The sequence below is a fragment of the Geotrypetes seraphini genome, chromosome 1 (genome assembly GCF_902459505.1).
Source record: "Geotrypetes seraphini chromosome 1, aGeoSer1.1, whole genome shotgun sequence".
Lineage (NCBI taxonomy): Eukaryota > Metazoa > Chordata > Amphibia > Gymnophiona > Dermophiidae > Geotrypetes > Geotrypetes seraphini.
In genome coordinates, this window is record NC_047084.1 from 39,714,537 (window position 1) to 39,734,333 (window position 19,797).

General features: G+C 39.9%; 1 protein-coding gene across 2 annotated transcripts in view; it reads left to right on the forward strand.

The window, feature by feature from the left end:
• CENPK (centromere protein K) overlaps positions 1 to 18,917 on the forward strand; it is a 94,742-nt gene extending 75,825 nt beyond the window's left edge. Inside the window, exons 7-11 of one of the 2 annotated variants that reach the window (XM_033930244.1) lie at positions 1,411 to 1,493; positions 1,617 to 1,715; positions 3,940 to 4,075; positions 6,022 to 6,075; positions 18,548 to 18,917. In XM_033930244.1, the coding sequence (XP_033786135.1) occupies positions 1,411 to 1,493; positions 1,617 to 1,715; positions 3,940 to 4,075; positions 6,022 to 6,075; positions 18,548 to 18,706 (531 nt within the window). In that variant the 3' untranslated portion in view covers positions 18,707 to 18,917. The remainder of the gene's footprint in view (positions 1 to 1,410; positions 1,494 to 1,616; positions 1,716 to 3,939; positions 4,076 to 6,021; positions 6,076 to 18,547) is intronic. The other variant, XM_033930255.1, reaches the window with a different exon arrangement.
• Positions 18,918 to 19,797: the final 880 nt, after the last annotated feature.

A 19,797-nucleotide genomic window follows, 5' to 3' on the forward strand; every position in this document is an offset into this window, starting at 1 on the left:
GATTACAATGCATGGTAGAATAATGTATGTGTAACTGCAAAATATGAAAAAATTAACACAGAAAAAATGCAATACTGCAATACTGTCATACCTGGTCCACCTTACTCTCCTACTGCAATACTACTTCTAATATGTGATCTTAGTAATACAATATCCTGTTCAATCTAGTATTTACCCTTATCCACATCGTTAATTGTATGTTTCATACTGTTTCATACAGCTTGATACTTAAATCTTTCTGAGTGCCAATTTCCACATAATATCATAATTCTTTCTTTTGATGCGCTGCATGTTTAATTCCTGTCAATTTTCTGAAATGTTTTATTATATTTGCTTAATAAATAAATCTTTTTTAACTTAAAAAAAGGTCTCCCTGTCAGTATGTGAGCTGATCACTACTCATGCACTAATAAGAGGGGAGACATTTTTTGCCCTGCAGCAGTAAACAACTGCATACTACCACCATGGTGTGTGCGATGTGGCTTTTTTTTTTTTTTCTGACAATGCACACTTTTTAACATAGCTGTAATTTGTATGCCATTAGTTTACCTCACTGAGGAACAAAAAGTGTTCAATTTTTTAGAAGTAGTACAATAAGCCATCAGTGCACACGCTAGCAGCATAGTTACGTCTTCCTTTCTCCAGCTGTCCCTTTCTTATCTTTATCATCTTGAGATAGAACTGTATGAAGACTTCCTCACACAGGTTAGAGATTGTTATGTTAATTAAAGTTAACCTTTGGCACTATTTAAACACACTTCAATGAAGAACCATCAAATAACTATCATCACCGAAATATCAGAACTAATATAACATTTATGCAACACTTCATTCATCAGGATTTACAAGCTGTCTTATTGATCCTCAGCGGGCCACCAGGCACTCAAACTTCTTTCATAGTGCCGGGTTTTATGTTTCCAGTCTTCATCGGATCCAAATTTATTAAATTATTTTAATACTTTTAAGTGTTTATGATTTAGTGTTATGTCTTAAATAAATATGTACTAAAAGTACTTAGCTGTGCAAAGACGCTTCATACGGGGGTAGAGTCACCAACATGTTAGTTCTGACATTTCGGTGATGTATTTTAATTAAGGAGCATCAGCAGCCTGGACACTGCACTGGCTTTTAACTGGAAAAGACAGCATCTTGTAATATGCTGCTAATAATTCTTCCCTGGATAATTTTTTTCACAGATGATATGCTAGAATAGCAGAATGGGTTGCAACCTTCAGATAGTAATCCTTAGCAAATTTTGTTCTTCTACCATTTATAATTTCTAAGGTCACTATTGTCTTTTTTTTATTAATTATTTCAATACAATTATTAAAAGGACAGACACATTGTTCATTCTGCAGACATAAATTATAGTGGTGATTCAATTTTTCTAATGCATACATTTTCATTTAGTTACAGAAAGTGGACCATGAACTTGAAATGGTGCTGTCTTGTGTTCAGTCAAAGAATAGGAAATTGAAAGAAGATTTGCAAAGGTACACCATGTTCTCCAAAATTAAGTTTGTCTCAAAATTGCTTAACGGTGATAGTTTTACTGGATGTATGAAAGTTATCTTTTCCTTTCTTGTGTAAATATTACTTTGCTTTCATGATAAAAGAGAACAAAAGTGGTTGGAGGAGCAACAGCAGCTGGTCGATGCTCTTACTGTGAGACAGGAAGAACTGAGAAATCTAGTGGTAGAGACGTCTGAGACGAGGTACTTTTTCCCTTTCCTTTTGATTCATTTTTTTTTCCAAGCACTTGAAGAACAAAATGTAATCGTTCTTATTGCTAGTTGGAATAAAGCCATGTTGATCTTTAACTGAAATATTGTACATAGTATCTGTACTAAGTAATGGAACAGAATACTGCTGACAACCTGTTCTCTTGCTTAGGAGTAAAAAAGGTACTATGTTGAAACACCAACTGCAGAGCAACAAAAGTAGTTGTTACACTTGGGAAATTTTGCCCAAAACAAAAAATTTTGAAAATTCTGCATTCTTATCTGTAAAGTTTTGGTAGATAATTACCCCCTCAAAGGTGAAGCTTAACCCAAGCCTAATCCGCTTTATCCTTACTCAGACTCCTTCCTCCCTAAACTCTAGCAAATTCAGTCCCAAGTATTCTCTAATCCTCCAGTTTTCTTTTTGTTCCTTTCTTTCAAACCCTGCCTCAGGCATACTTGGCCCCATAACTCTTTCTAAAATTCCTCTACCTCCTGCTTACACACTCCTAGATTGCACTCAACCCTCCACCCCCCCCCATGCAGCATACATCCTGTGAGTTCTCTATCACCACCCCTGCCATATACCCCCCATAGCACTGTCAGTCACCATCCTTGCCAATAAACTGAAAGGAGAGGAAAGTGCCATTCACTTGCCCCTCCATTTAAATGATTCTTTACCATTGTCTTCTCTGTATTTTTATGCATGTGCAGTTTGTTATGAGACTGCAAACCACTGGATGGATAAATACAGTACATAAATATAGCTCTCAATTAGTGCCCAACCTCAGCCCCTACCGCAACATATAGTCCCTCATCTTAGTTCTCTCTCTCAATGACAATCCCTATACACCACTGCCACATGGCATTACACCTCATAATGCTGAATCCCTCAGTATCTCCCTCTCCTCCCTATGATCCCCTCTTAAAGATGTGGACCTTCCATCAAGGTGCTAAATGTTGTAAATAGAGGAAGAGAGTAGTTGTGCATTGAGCCATGCCCTCTGTCGCTTTGGCACTGAATGCATCCTTGCGGCGGGAGATTGCAGACTGTTTGAGAGAGTATGTTTCTGGGGGGGGGGGTCCCTGCTCTGCAGCAAGCCCCCTGGACAGCCTGCACATCAGATCGGGGCTCTAGAGTCTTTCCCTTGGGAGCTAGCTCACCCCAGATCCATCCGCTAGTGGGTGTAGCACAGAATGAGCAGTTTCAGACTGTATGCTGTGTTCAGCTTTGCCTGCAGCTTCTTTCAGTCAGCACATGTAACAGCCTGAATTAGCGATTTTGGGGGGAGTCTTCAAAAGGGGTTTTGGGGTAGTTTCCCTGCATGCCCTACCCCTCCCCACCTCTAAAATCACCATTTTCTGAAGGTTCCTATTCTTTTCCTGGGCTAGTTTTCTTCAAAATCGGCACCTGTGGTGGCCATCTTGGATTTTTCTAGATTTGATTTAAAGTATATTTTTCATACTTCTGAGCTTCGTTTTTGCAAGAAAACTTCATAGATGGCCTCCCCAGGATAGGATGGGATGAATTCATGCCTCTTTTGTGATGGATGGCTGTCGGATGCGCAGCCATGCTCCATATGCCCTGCGCCCCGCGAGACGGGGAGGTATTTGCACGGATGTGGTGCCTTCTACCTCTGGGGAGGTCCTTCGCGTGCCTTCTGCCCTGACTCCTGCGACATTGGTGTCTGGGATTTTATCCCAGACTTGATACATACTAGGGATCTATATAATTGGTCTCGTATAATAGAGGTAGTGCACATGCATGTTTTAAGAATATCTTGAAAATTTGATCACTTTGGAGCTCCCAAGGTTCAGAGTTGCCTGTTCCACTACAGGTAATATGGTGATATATCTTAGGGAAAATTAAACAACTAAGATTTTCACCTTCTGATGGTCCACAAAAAATGCTTTTCTATTTAATATATATACATATGAATATATCATTTAAATAAACTCAATTTCTTCATCATAAATTCAAAACAATGGCTTAGCTTAAGAAGATCCAGGAGAGCAACTAGATTCTGTTGAATGATGGACTTAGTGCCATCGACTCATGTTCAAGTCCTAGCGATGATAATGATATCAAGTTTTCGTGGCAGTATGAATCTTAGAAAAAGCATATTTAATTTCTTATGTAATTGCTGTAAGGAATGCCACTTGTATGTAGTAATGTATGTTTCAATGAAATACTGTGGTTTTTTTCCCCTCCATGAAGAATAATTCAAGAACTAAGTAACAGAATTGTGAAAATCAAAGAATATGAGAAAGAACTTCTGGAAGCTCTGGGTGAATTTCTGGAAGAACATTTCCCTCTCCCAGAAGAACAGGGAAGCACTAATAAGAAGAAAAAAGTAAGTGCTTTTTCTACTATTACTACGTACATTGAGAGGTTTATATGAACAAATTGTTTTGTATGTATGAAAAATAAATGTGCATATATTGGTCAAATGGTAAGACAACTTGACATTTTGCAAGCAATTACATGGGCATACATCCATACATGTTGGAATTGTGAAAACTGTATGCACAGAATAATAATCAAGAGCATGCAACTCTGGGTGCCAATACAATTTTCTTGTTCACCAGCTGCTGATAGTATAGATCCATGTATGCCTACATTGGGCATGCCCTCCCCTGTTAGCACTTTTGTGAACAGCCTATTTTCATTCTATTTGCTTCTTGCTTTAGGAGCAATGTATTTCTCATGTGTTTGTATTAGGAAACCCTGTGTTGAACTCAGTCCTAATGAACACTTTCCACATCAGTCCTAGAATGTTTAGGTATTCAAACTGCCCCACCCTTCTTTCCTGCAGGTCAGAGCTGCACAAACACAAAATAATTCAATGAGCCATTCTCTACATGTAAAGGCTAAAGATTTGCTGAACCACCCTTCATTTATAATATCAGAGCAATGTATAATATGCATGCTTTCCAAACTTGTTTTTATCATTATCGAAAACATTCCACTTCCATTAATCACAACTACAAAAATTTTAGGTGTTCTAATAGACAATAAGTTAACATTTCGACCACAAATAAGCGCAATAGTTAAAAGTTGTTATTATAAATTAAGAATGATTAGATCATTGGCCCCTCTTCTTGATATTAGTTCTCTTAACATTCTGATCCATTCACTTGTAATATCAAAAATGGACTACTGTAACTCATTATTAAAAGGAATCTACCACAAAGACTTAAAACGCTTGCAGCTTATTCAAAACACGACCATTAAGATAATCTCGGGCGCAAAAAAATATGATCATGTTACCCCTTTGCTTCAAAATGCCCACTGGTTGCCTGTCTCACACAGGGTAACTTACAAAATCGCCCTTCTGACATTCAAAACAATGCAGACCAACACACCAGCATTCATAGATAGACTTTTTATCCCATATGACCCCCCAAGATCTTTAAGATCTATCTCTCAATATAACCTTAACATTCCTTCTTTAAAAATTATTGGCACACGTCGCACCTCCACTTTTTCTGTAACAGCCCCTACGATCTGGAATGCTCTTCCTTTATATCTAAAAATGGAAAAAACTTAAAAAATTTTAAAAGCAACTTAAAGTGCTTTCTTTTTAAAGACGCTTTTAACTGAACTATTGTATTTTAGCTATCAATTTTTACGTGTTCTTTTTTTATACTGTTCCCCAGTTCCTAAATGTTTTCCTTATATGTTCCTCACATTTTCTATTACAATTGTATTTCTCCCCCCTTCCCATTTGTGTCTATGGCCTATGGGTCAATATTTACCCAGTTTGTACGGTTGGTAGTCTTGTAGTTTTTATAGGAAAGTATGTTTAATTGTTATTTTTGTTTAAATGTTATTTTTTACCTTGTACAACGCTTTGTAGAATCGAAAAAGCTTTTAATCAAAAACTGAATAAACAATAAACAATTAAGTAGCCAGAATGCTAGTCTGGAGAATGAGGTAAAATCACAAGGTATAGCCATTGCTCTTGCTACGACTCTTATACTATGTAGATTTCAAAGTTTGTGTAAAATATCCATTAAAATTAAAAGTATTGACAATTGTATGTTTACATGGACCCTATGTATATGTGGGATACCAAAGTATGAATTTGACAGATATTAAAGAAGGCATTCTAGATGCAGGAACTTTAATGTTCTACAGCTGTGGAATTGGTTGGGATTTTCAGCCTTTAAAATTGTAACGCATGATGAAAACTTTTGAAGAGTGTATTTTTCAGTACATTATTGCATAGGCAGTTTTACTTGGGTTGTAATAGTGAGCTTTAACTTTTGCATTTTGTTTTTAATTTTTTCATTTTAGGGCCTGTCGACAGAACCACCAGCCCAACTAATAACACTGCATGAAATTTTAGAGGTGAAACTAATTATGAACCTTTTGCTTTTTATCAAAATATGAAATGTGTTGCCTTGCAGTTGCTTAATTTTATAAGTAGTTTTAAACAAGGAAATGTGTATGCTTGTATTGAAGATATTGCTTGTTTCGGATAGAATTTTGTATATGGTTATGACTATTAGGCAGTGGAGGGAAGCAGCCGCTCTAAAAGGCTTAATGTTAACCAATGGCAGACAGCTTTAAAATAACTCATACTTCTAGATTAGTGCAGAAAAGGAACTGAGTAATGTTCCCCTACCAGTAGGTGAACACAGGCAATACTCACAATTCAGTGGCAGATAGGAAACGGAGATTGGGGGTAAATGGACAATACTTGGACTGGAAAAGCGTCACGAGTGGGGTGCTGCAGGGTTTGGTGCTCGGGCCTGTGCTCTTCAACATATTTATAAACTACCTGGAAATTGGTACGATGAGTAAGGTGATTAAATTTGCAGCCGATGCAAAGTTATTCAGAGTAGTGAGGACAAAGAAATATTGTGAAGACCTACAACAAGACATAAACACACTCGAGGAATGGGCCGTGAAATGGCAAATGAGGTTCAACATGGATAAGTGCAAGGTGATGCATATCGGTAACAAAAATCATAAGCACGAATACAGGATGTCCGGTACTGTACTTGGAGAGAGCCCCCAGGAAAGAGACTTGGGAGTGCTTGTAGACAACTCAATGAAGCCATCCGCGCAATGTGCGGCGGCAGCAAAAAGGGCAAACAGAATGCTAGGAATGATTAAGAAGGGGATCACAAATAGATCTGAGAAGGTTATCATGCCACTGTACCTGGCCATGGTGCATCCCCACCTGTAATACTGCATCCAACACTGGTCGCTGTACATGAAAAAGGACTCAAAAGTGTCCAGAGAAGAGTGACAAAAATGGTTAAGGGACTGGATGAGTTGCTGTACAATGAGAGGCTAGAGAAACTGGGCCTCTTCTCCCTTGAAAAGAGGAGACTGAGAGGGGACATGATCAAAACATTCAAGATATTGAAGGGAATTGATTTAGTAGAGAAAGAGAGATTGTTCATCCTCTCCAAGGTGAAGAGAATGAGAGGGCACTCTCTAAAGTTAAAAGGGGATAGATTCCATACGTAAGGAAGTTCTTCTTCACCCAGAGAGTGGTAGAAATCTGGAACGCTCTTCCAGAGGCTGTTATAGGGGAAAGCACCCTCCAGGGATTCAAGAAAGGGTTAGATAATGTTTGCTCCTTTAATTTAGTTTGAAAAGTTGGCCAACGGGGAGTCTCTGGACTTGTAGGTTTGGAGAAATGCCTTTATGGGGAGGCCTTTTCTCTGGAGCTGTGCCAAGTTTGCTTTCCAGTGTGAGTGTTCACCTGTTATTACCTGATCTCTATGGAATTTAAATGCATGTACATGCAGATGTGAGATGCTGGCATGTATGTGGACAGCAAGGAAGTTTGGGGCTACTGTTTGCAGTATTCTGCTTTCATTTGAATATTGGATGTTGTGGGTTGCCAGCTTCTCTGCACTATTTCAGATCCACTCTACACCCTAGATTTTGATCATAGTGCTTTAAGGATTTTGATTCATTGTTTAGTACTCAGCCACATCAATTAAAGGAACTCTGTATTGTCTCAAATTCTCTAACCTGAAACACAATCCAAAATATCCAGAGCACAGCAGTTAAACTTTTTTTATACTGTGAAGAATTGATAATTTGATGCCTTTTCTTATCACTGATCATTGGCTCCTAATTGCCTAGGTTCCTACCGAGTCAGCTTTAAGATTTTAGAAATTGCATGATTCTGCTGACAGCAAATAGATGACCAGAATACAAACATTTAGCTTTCCTTCAATTTTATGCAGAACTTGAATCTACTGACCACACAGCTTTCTTCTATGTGACTCCATCTTTGTGGAACTTTTTACCACCATAAAAACATAGATCATATGTAGGCTTTACCACAAGACTCCAGAAAAAGGAGGATGGATTGAGACATCTGGGTTTTACTTCTATTGAAAACAATGGAAGTAAGGAGAACATACTGAGACATCTGGGTTTTACTTCCATTTAAAGCAATGGCAGTAAAACCCAGATGTTTCAATCTGTCCTTTTTTTCTGTAGCCATATGGTCTTTTACCTGCTTTCATTTTTTATCTAGTCTGCCTATCCATTCCATCTACTATCCCTTCCTCTCCCTTAGAGACCCAATTCTTGAATTCAGATACATTTTCCGTCCCCACCATTCCATGCATTCTCTACCCTTTCCATAAAAAAGTATCTTCTGAGGTTACTTCTTGGTCTATCTCCTTACACCTTCATCTTATGAACCCTCATTCCAGAGCTTCCTTTCATTTGAAAGAGACTCACCTCCTGTGCATTTAAGCCAATATTCTAAATGAGGTTTCACCAGAATCTTATACAGGGGCATTATTACCTCCTATTTCCTACTGGCCATTTCTCTCCCTAGACACCCAAGCATTCGTCTAGCTATCACCATCATCTTTTCTACCTGTTTAGCCACTTTAAGATTATCACATACTATCGCACTCAAGTCCCCCACTCTTTCATGCACAAAAGTACTTTGCCCCCCTAAACTGTACCATTCCATCGGATATTTGCAGCCTAAAAGCATTACCCTGCATTTCTTAGCATTAAATTTTAACTACTAAATTCCACACCATTTTTCAAGCTTCACCAAATCCTTATGATCTCCACACTATCAAGGGTGTCTACCCTATTGCTGATTTTGGTATCATCTGCAAAGAGGCAAACCTTACCAGACAGCCTTTCAGCAATATCACTGACAAAGTTAAAAAGACCAGGCTCAAGAACCAAGCCTTGTGGCATGCCCCTGGTAACATCCCTTTCCTCAGAGTGAGCCCTGTTTACCAGTACCCTCTGTACAGAAAAGGTGGTAGATGCATGGAATAATCTCCCGGTAGATGTGGTGGAGACAAAGACTGAATTCAAGAAAGCATGTGACAGGCTTCTATCTACCCAACATAGTCTAAAATGCTTCTAATTTACCCAATACTTATCTCCTTAAGATCTCGACTTCTCTTTGGTAATTCTTTACCCAACATTTATTACCTTAAGATCTCGACAACTCTTTGGTACTTCTTAAGTAAATATTATGACATCGCTTATGCTGATCCTGCAAACTTTTAATGTAATTCTTGTTAACTTTGATGTAATCTGCCTTGAACCGCAAGGCATTGGCGGAATAGAAATGACTAATGTAATGTAATGTAATTTCTTAGAGAGAGGAGGAGATAGTGGATGCTGCGGATGGGCCATGTGGCCTTTTATCTACTAATCTGTTTCTATATTTCTAAATCTGGGTGACGCATTCTGACAGAGCCTGGTGTGGATGCTGATCAGCGCTTATAGGAAGTAGATAATTCTAGCAGGAACCCATTGCACATGCGTGGATATTTTCCTGCGTGATGCACAAGCACATGTTCCTCAGTCTGGGTTTTTCCACACAGAGCTGAGAAGTCATGTTTTGTGGTCTCTCTTCAGTATAAGTGGATAGTTTTATAGTGCCTTCCCATATGGATTACTTAGGCGCACTAGCTGATTTAGCGCATGCTAACAAGTCCATAGAATCTAATGGATGAGTTAGCATTTAGCGCGCGCTAAATCGGCTAGCACGCCTTAGTAAAAAGACCCCTAACTATTTTTTCTGCGGCCCTCCAAGTACCTACAAATCCAGTGAATTCAGGGCAACATTGTTGATTAGTTTCTCTGGCTTCTGTTCCTCTGCTGTATGGCCTTTGTGCTGACTTGTAGACATTACAGTAGTACCTTGGTTTACGAGCATAATTCGTTCCAGAAGCATGCTCATAAACCAAAATACTCGTATATCAAAGCGAGTTTCCCCATAGGAAATAATGGAAACTCGCTTTGATACGTTCCCACCCCCTGAGGCCAGCGGCGCTGCTCTATCCCCCCCCCCCCATGAGAACCGGCATTGCTCCCCCCCGAAGGCCCCCCTGTGCGATCCAGCACCCTCCACCCGAAATCCCCCAGACCCACCCAAACTCGCTTCTTACTTTCATCTGGGCCTCGGCACCGGCATGTCCTGTACGTTGGTGCCGGTGCCCAAAGATCGGCCTCCTCTTCTTGCTGGGCCTTGAACATCTGCGCATGCTCAAGGCTTGCGAGTTCACGCTCTCTCCAAGATTCTCAGAGATCTTGGAGAGAGCGTGAACTCGCAGCCTTGAGCATGAAGAGAAGGCCGATCTTCGGGCACCGGCACCAATGCACAGGACATGCCGGTGCCGAGGCCTAGATGAAAGTAAGAAGCGAGTTCAGGTGGGTCTGGGGGACTTTGGATCGCGGCGGGGGTAGAGTGCCGGATCGTGGGGGGAGCGCTTGTAAATTGAGGCACGCTCGGTTTCCGAGGCGCCGATTTTGCGAATGCTTTGCTCGTCTTGCAAAACACTCGCAAAACGGTGCACTCGTAAACCAAGGTACCACTGTATACTACAAACGTTATTGAGTCTATAATCACAATTTTTAAAATTATTTTTGCATATAATTTCTAAATTTAAAAAGAAGTTGTATACAAGTTATTAAAATTAGATAAAGAAGAAAATTAAAAATATATATATTTTACAGAGAGTAGCAAATATGAAGGACCTCTCCACTCTATCAAATGCTTTTTCAGCATCGAGGCCAATTATAGCAAGTTATGTTTGGACCTTTTTTTTTTTTTCTTTTGATCAAAATTAATAAACTATTTGAACTCTAAAATAAAAAATAAAGGTTTTTAAGGATCCATGATAGATACCATCATCTAAGTATTACCTGACATCTGTTAGGTCAATGGTATGAATATCTGAGATCCTTTTAAAAAAAAACAAAAAACTCATGACATGCATTGTTTAAGATAGTTACTTTTGGTAGGAACTTAGGGTGATTACTAGCTTACATTTTTGTTTTTTGTAATATTGTTGATAAAGCCCCCAGTCAAAACCACCTACTTTGTTGTGGGATCTCAACATTGTTTTAACCTAGCTTATTTGAGCTCCTTTTGAGCCACCTGGCTCCTGCTAATTGGAGTATTTAACCTGGAAAGTTGTGTTGTGGCAATCACTTCAGCTTACAGAGTTGGTGAGCTTTAGATCCTAGTAGCTGAGCCACCTTATACTGACTAAGTCCAATGGGGAAAACCAAAAAACTGGTATTCTACTAAGAAGAGTGATTCTATTATTACACCTATTGAGTGATTTTCTGACTTTTGCATGGACCTTATACTTACTGGCAAGGGGATACTCCAGGACTGAGTTGAGAAACACTGTTCTAATCTATTGACTAGGGAGCAGAGGAGTTTTCTTCCCTTTTTTTTTTTTTTAAGGGAAACCTGTGATGGTATCTTGAAGATAGCAATTCAGCCAGTATGCAAATCCTATCTTCTCCTGGAATTGAGTTCTAGCTTAATTGCAGAACTGAAAAGCTGTACATGGCTACGAGTATGTAGAAAGGCTACATATGCTAAGCAAAGCTCTAGGAAATTTCCTAAAAAGCTCTGGAAATTATTTCATTTCTTCAGAGAGTACTACTTTGGAGTAAGTAGCTTTATCTTTGTATCCCTATCTTTTTTTTTTTTTTTTTTTAAGATCTGATTTAGTTCCCAGTATATTTGCTAACATTTTTGGTTTCTGTGATCCTCCATACCTGCAAGGAATGGCAGTTATTAGAGGCATTGGTGCATCCAGCTAGCAGGCTCCTTCTGCTCCCAGGTCACACTGACATTTTGCTGTGAATGTTTGTCTCTTTCTTTCTTTCTTTTGTCAATATGTATATTGTTAATAACTTTGTTCCTGTTAAATGTCAGTCTAAGCAGGAAAAATCTTTGGTCTGATAATAGAATTTAAGATGATTAATGAGTGAGATAATCTTAAAGGTATTTAAGCTACTTTTTAAATGAATAGAATACATCATAATTGTCTTATTTGCTAAAGAAGAAACTTTTTTTTTTTTTATTGTGCCTCGCTCAAAAAAATATTCTTCCTAAAATTAGTGTTGGACTTTTATTGACTGTTTGCGTCATCCTTTTTTATTTCCAGTTCAGTTCAAAGTGGCCCCTTCTACAGCTAAGGTACTGTGAGCTTTTATACACAGCTAGCTAAGGTTATTCCCTATTTTTTAGTGTTTTTGCTGAGAGAAGCACCCCTCAGTTCTCTCCAGAGAACAAAGTGTGCAAGTTCATAGGTTGCTGTTCCATAAGAGCTAGGTCCACAGAATTCTCAGACCACTTCAGCTTGATAAGAAGCTAAGCTTGGGAACTAAAACCAAGTCTCCCACATTACAGTGCATGGTAAATTGCACTGAATATATCAATCATATGTTTATAAAACCTACATTTTAAATTAAGGGGTATGTAGATTGCTGTGGTTCACTTCTGACCAACAGGAAGGGACAATGGACATGGATGACTTTTTTTTTTTTTTAACTATACATTTCTATTGAAAAAGATTTTTTTGTTTAACACTAACACTGAATCCAAGAATACACAATAAGGAGTAGTACAATGTAATGAGCGTGACATAGAAACACCCAATGGTAATTGTTCACTAATACACCCCTTCTCAAAAACTTCCCTTCCTCCCTCCCATCCCATCCTACCTTCCCTGCATCATTCCTAAACAAAACTCTAAATATTATCTTTAATATTCAAACTGTATGAGTTCCAAAGTAACTGTTTGCAGTAGAGTGCAACCCCTCTGGTATGCATAATACTCATTTCTGGTGCAAAAGACACATCAGTCTTGACCAGTGGGTTATTCTCCTCTTAACCACAAGTTATATAGAAGACATCATCTACTTTTTTCAGCTCCACCTCCTTCCTCACTGTGCTAGGTGAGGGGGTGGAGAAAGGTGGCCTGACAAGTGGAAGAGTTTCAGTGGCGCTAAGGGGAAGGGTAATAAATGCTGAAAGGGAGAGAGAGGAGAGCAGACTCTGAAGAGAAGTGGAGAGAGAGTGAGGAGCAGACGCTGGATGGAAGTGGGAAGGGGAGAGAGAGGGGAACAGACGCTGAAAGTGGAGAGAGAGAGGGAGCAGACACTAGAAGGAAGTGGGGAGGAGAGAAAGGGGAGCAGACGCTGAAAGTGGAGAGAGAGCAGACGCTAGAAGGAAGTGGGGAGGAGAGAAAGTGGAGCAGACACTGAATGGGAGGGGAGAGAGAAGGGAATGGACATTGGATGGGAGAGGATAGAGAGGGGAACAGACTCTGGAAGGAAGAGGAGAGAGCGAGCACATACTGGATGGAAGGAGGGGGATAAAGAAAGAGCACATGCTGGATTGTGAGAAAAGGTTAGATTTAGTGAGATACTGGAAGGGGTGAGGGAAAGAGGTGGCAAGCTGTAGGTAGACACAATGAAAGGGAAATTGAGGACTGGAAAGTAAATAGACAAGAGGTTGAAAACAAATTGAGAAGTAAGAGGAGAGAGATACTGGAGCATTGGGGGAGGAGGAGGAGATGGATACCAGATCTATATGGAGGAAAGAAGGAGAGAGATGCTAAAAACCACCTAGGGGAGGGAGTGAGAAATGGAAGGGAAGAAGATAGATATCAGACCATGGGGGTAGTGAGGGAAGAAGATAAGTGCCAACCAATTTGGGGGGGGGGTGTAGAGCAGTGGTCTCAAACCCATGGCCCAGGGGCCACTTGCGTCTCGCCAAGTACTATTTTGCAGCCCGTGGTCTGTACTAGTGCCACCCGCTCTTTTCAGCATCCTCTTCAGATATGTAATGTATATTGTGTATAAAACTACCCTATGAACCCGCCCCGAATTCCCCCCCCAACCGGTCCCTGGAAAAATTTGCTTCTATAAAAGTGGTCCTTGGTGTCAAAAAGGTTGGTTACCACTGGTCTAAGGAGTGTGTTATTTTGGCATATGGGAGTTGCATATTTAGACCTTTGGACAATGCCAATTCCTATGGCTTGGCACTATCTCCAGGTGCTAGGGTCAATGGTAGCAATCACAGAGGTTGTCCCTTAGGCAAAAGCCCATAACCTCACTGATACAAGAGACTGAACAACTCACTTCTTCTGTTCTCACCAAGGTAGAGCAATGGACCACTCAATTCAAAACTAAAACTAAATCCAGAAAAAACTAAGCTTTTCCTGGCAAGTCCCAATCACAAGCTAACGAATAACTCTCTGAAATTAAACGGGCTAACCTACCCAATTAATCCTACCATCAAAATCCTAGGAGTCATCCAGGACCAATGCCTGACGTTTGAAGACCATACCAATGTCCAGATTAAAAAATGCTTTTGCACTCTCTGGAAACTCCGTACCATCAAACACTATTTTGACTTCCTCTCCTTTCGATTGCTGGTTCATTCACTAATCTTAAGCACCTTAGACTACTGTAATATCATATACTTGGGATCCTTTAAGAAAACCATCAAACATCTGAGAATCATAGAGAATACTGCTGTCCCCCTCATTTATGGTCTCTCAAAGTCAGACCATGTAAGCCCGTTCTACTGGTTACCAATAGAGGCAAGGGTCATCTTCAAGTTTGCCTGCCTTTGCTTCAAAACCATAACAGGTTCATCCCCGATCTAATTGTCGCACCATTTTGTATTTCCAGGCACCTCCCGCACACGTAATACCTACCTGTTTGCTTTCCCGTCCCCGAAGGGCTGTATCTACAAGAGATTCCTTGATAGAACACTGTCATTCCAAGCTGGCAAATGGAACAAATGTCTAACCACCCTCATTTCTAACACACCCTCCTACCAAGCCTTCAGGAAATCAATCAAAACCTATCTCTTTGGCAAATTTCTCTGACTCCTCCCTGCTTTGTTATTCTCTGATATACTTATTGCATATCCGACTACTCTACCAATGTAATTAACAATAGTCTCTGTCTGTGTACAATATTCGCTGTCTGTGTACAGTCTCTTCCTCTGTAAACCACTCTGAACTGCTTCTGGTATTGCGGTATACAAAATAAAGTTGTTATTATTATTATATGCGTCCTCTTCTAGACATTCTATTGTCCCGCTGGTCCCCACAGGTGGATTCGATCCAGATGCTGCTGTAATGGATGGTGAAGGTCAATCTAAGTTTGTGTTGGTGGCTCCAGCCAGAGGGATGCTACTTCGCATATCCTCTTGGGTGATCATGACAACAGTTTCCAGCCTGTATGGCTGGGGGGAGTCATTACAAGGGTCATCCAGATAAGGGACACTCATTGCCCTCTCGAAGAAAGTATGAGCCATTTATCTGATGATACAGACATTGGAAAACTCCCTGAAAGAGACAGCGGTCAGGGTTTTCTCAGACAATGCCACAGTGATGGCCTAGATCAACAGGCAGGGAAACACCAAGAGTGCTCCGTTGCAACTAGAGGCCCAGTTGATGTTCTATTGGGCAGAAGTCCACCTGCAGGCTCTTTCAGCAACACATGAGTGGGAGTGGATAATGTGCAGGCCAACTAGCTCAGCCAGCAGACGCTGGACCCAGGGGAGTGGTTGTGGTCACTGAAGTCCTTTGATAGCACTATATGTCAATGGGGATGACTGACATTCAATCTTATGACATCGGCAGCCAACATGAAAGTAGATTGTTTTTTCAGCCGAAGATTCAAGACTGGAAGTGCCAGTTTACATGCTCTAGTTCAACCATGGCTAGAAAGAGGGCTGTTGTACATCTTTCCCCTGTGGCCCAGGATAGGCTGGGTCATTTGCAGAATAGCAAGCCATCTGGGTTGGTAATCTTGGTTGCCCCAGATTGGCTACATCGGCCGTGATGGTATCAAACTATTGATTCATGTGTCCCTTCTGTCACAGGATCTGGTTCCCATGGAGGATCTAGAATGCTTTTGGCTTACAGCATGGTGCTTGAGCACACATCATTAACACAGAAGGGCTACCCTCCTAAAGTCTAAGAAACCAGCGACTGTCGCAGTCTATTCTAAGGCTTGGAAAATGTTTCTGCACTGGTGTGCTAATGAGAATATGAAGCCTTTAAGAGCTTTGATGGTCAGTGGCTCTAGCATTTATCTAAAGTTCAGGTGCCAGGCTTTTCGTGCATTAGGGCTCAAGTGGTGAAACTCACTGGCTTCTCATTCAGATATAGACAGATTTTTGAAGGGCATGTGCAGGATGCATCCTTCTGTATGACAACTCTTTCCGTTATGGATCCTTAGCATTATTTTGCAAGGCCTCAGTAAGGCCTTTGCAGGAGACGTCTCTAATGGATATTTTCGTTAAGACAGTTTTTTCTGGTGTTCATCACCTTGGCGGGAAGAGTCTCAGAGTTGCAGGTGCTCTCATACAGAGGCTGAGGTCTCTTCGTATACAATGACTTCCTTTTTGCCAAAGTGTCTCGACCTTCCATGTAAACAAGGAAGTCCGGCACCCTGTGTTCCATCCCATGGGTTTAAAAAAAAAAAGACACCGAAGTGAATTGATTCGAATTGGGTAGCACTACTAAGTTCTCCAATTGCCAGATACCAGTGATGTCATATAGGGCCTGCTGAGTCCTTCCACTACCCTGCTATACACATTTTAACTGCTAAAATTAAAAGATATGACAGCTTCAAAAGGGTTCTATTCTATAGGGTCCAGCCTAATATAATGCCCAGCAAGCATGTTCTCTTATCCTGAGGAACACCAGTCTAGTGACATATTGTTTCAGAATCTTATTCTAAAAAGTTGTTATGATGGGGCAATCCCACCACTTGTGTTCATGGAGCCTTGTGGTTCACAGTTCCTCCAACATAGTCCATAGTCTTGACTCTGCTTTATAAGTCAATCAAATTCACTGCCATGCACACGTTGAGTTTACATGGATTTGATATGCTGCCTTTCTGTGGGACAACCAATATGGTTTGTTTATTATATGCTTATACTTTCTCTGTTTGTTGTGGGCTCACAGTCAGTTTTGATTTTTCTGGAAGAATTTGGTCCTGTAATAATTTAAACTATCTTGATCACCTCCTTTGCTTTTGAACCAGATAAAAACTGGGTCTGGAGATTGTATTTTTATCATAAGGGCCACTCAGCTTGTGCAAAAGGCCTTTTTGACTCTTAAGTCATGGTTCTTGGCAATCAGAGGATCATTTTTCCAGCAATTTCCATATAAATCTTTGTAAAGATTAAGGCTCTTAGGGGTCCTTTTACTAAGGTGCACTAATGGATTTAGCGCACCTTAGTACAGTCCATTGTATATCTGTGGGCTGCATGGCACTTAACACACATTACGAGGGGCCTCTGAAAAGGTCTCAGCGCAACCAAGAAGAGAATGATGTGGAGCCATGAAACTTACAAGTTATTCCACACTTTTTGTTTCATTTCATTCATTCATTTATTTAAAATATTTATTATCCTCCTGAAACCTAGGCGGCTTACAATAAAAACATCCCAAATCATAAAAACAAGCAAAAATTAAAAAAATTAATCAGTGACATATTGAAACAAAAAGTGTCAAGGAAAGTGTGGAATAACTCGTAAGTTTAATGGCTCCATATCATTCTCTTTTTGGTTGGACTGAGAACTTTTTAGTAGCCCCTTGTAATTCATTAGTACACCTTAATAAAAGGACCCATAGACTCTAACCAGTTAAAAAAAAAAATCTAGAAACTTCCTGCTCCGATATTGATATCTATCTCTAATGGAAAGTAAATATATTTTCATTTTAATACTAGCAAATAGATAACAAAATTTCTCAATCTAATTAATAATTGTTCTGCCACTTAACTAGCATTTCTGTGTTTCTTCCCTTATTTAGTTTTTATTTCTTGAGTATGGTTTTTGTTCAATTAATTATTTCCTTGTTATATGAGAGTGGTTTGAAAAGTTTTGGTAATAAAAAAACAAGTTAAACAATGTAGTCTCCATCAAGGGCTATAAACTGTAGCGCAGTTTTAGCGCCAGCTCTGACATTCATAGGAATGGAGCATCTGAGCTGTTACCACCGCGACCAGCAATAATTAAAAAAAGGGGTTAGTCTAGCAAGTTTCCAGTTTTTTTCAAAAGCCATTTTTTTCTATGATATGAAAAAAACTGGAAACTCGCTGGACTACGTGGAGACTATGTAGTCCTTTTACTAAGGTGCGGTAGCCGATTTATAGCACGCTAACGCGTCCATAGGATATAATGGACGCGTTAGCATTTAGTGTGCGCTAAAACAGCTAGCACACCTTAGTAAAAAGACCCCTATGTTGTTTAACTTGCTTTTTTTACCAAATTTTTATGTTTGTTGTTGTTAAGAAATATTTTTCTCTTATCAAGAAGTTCTTGATTTAGAGTTGTAAAATTATAAATATAACCCCCCCCCCAAAAAAAAAAAAAAACCTCAGTGGGCCATTCAGTTGTAGGCAATATTCATCTACTATTACTGGGGCAGTTTTTTTAATGATCAGTCAACATTAAACGTATTCTACTGTTTCCTTGTGTTTCCTTTTTATATATATATATATATATATATATATATATCTCTTTCAGATCCTCATAGATAAATTAATGTCTACACCACATCAGCCATATTTAACAATTGATGACAGTTACTGGCCACCTTACATTGAAATGCTGCTGCGTTATGGAATTGCACTGAGACATCCAGAAGATCCAAGCAAAATTCGTTTAGAAGCTTTCCATCAATAAAACAAAAATTTCACAACTTTTGTCCTTCTGACAGTTAACTTCAGATATGTATCTCTGAATAACCATACAAATTTCAACTCTGCTCTTAGATAAGAGAAAGCTAAATATAAAATTAAGGTATCTATGGCAAGCAGCCTGAATGAATATGACCTAGAAATGTAAATTATTTTGGTTTGTATATATAAATTAAAATAAAAAGTTGGCTCTTCTATTAAAATGTTTGAATTCTAATGATTGAAGCTTAATTTCATGTCATACTGAGATTTTGATCCAGTTCTGGTTATGAGTGGAAGAAAACAGCGGAGGTTGGTTGAACTGCTGCCTCTGCACCCAGAGATTGTGAGATCAAATCCCGGTGTTGCTCCTTGTGACTAGAGAATGATATGGGGACAAATTTTTTTTGGCCTTTAACTGCCATCATGTTTCTATATCATGGGATCTCTCAGAGAGCGAAAGAGATAATGGTTACTGCAGATGGGCAATTTGGCCTTTAGCTGCCATCATATTGCTATGTTTCTAAACTTGAAAACACAGACTTACAGGCCAATGTTTAGAACCTAACATCAGCACTAGAAGCAATTAGCACCAGACTAGCACTGGCATTAGGCTGTGCATATGTAAAGAGGATACCAACACAGGGGACAGGGTGGGCACAGAAGAACAATGGAAATAGCATGTAAATATAGTCAAATGAGGTATTAACCTATTCCCTCCCAGTGCTCAGAAACTGCACACAAATCAAAAGCCATTACTGCCAGACACCTAAGGCCAGCTTGAAGCTGGCATTAAGATAGGGTTTCCGGGGAACAGAGGCATCAGAGTGTGGACACACTTCATCTGGAGGGGACCAGCCCAATGATCTACCCATTTAGTTGGAGGCGGCACAAAACTCAGCACTCCAGGTGTCAATGTCATCTTTTGTCCCTCTTCTAGCTCATTGTCCACTAGACCCACCCCCTGCAGAGTGGTGAAAAGCGGTACCATGCAGCACTTGTATATTCCCACCAAGAAGAGTTATGAGAGGTTAAACTTCCCTTGGTATGGTGCTGTGGAGCCAGAAACAGTCAGAATCTGTGGCGCAAGCTCCTCCT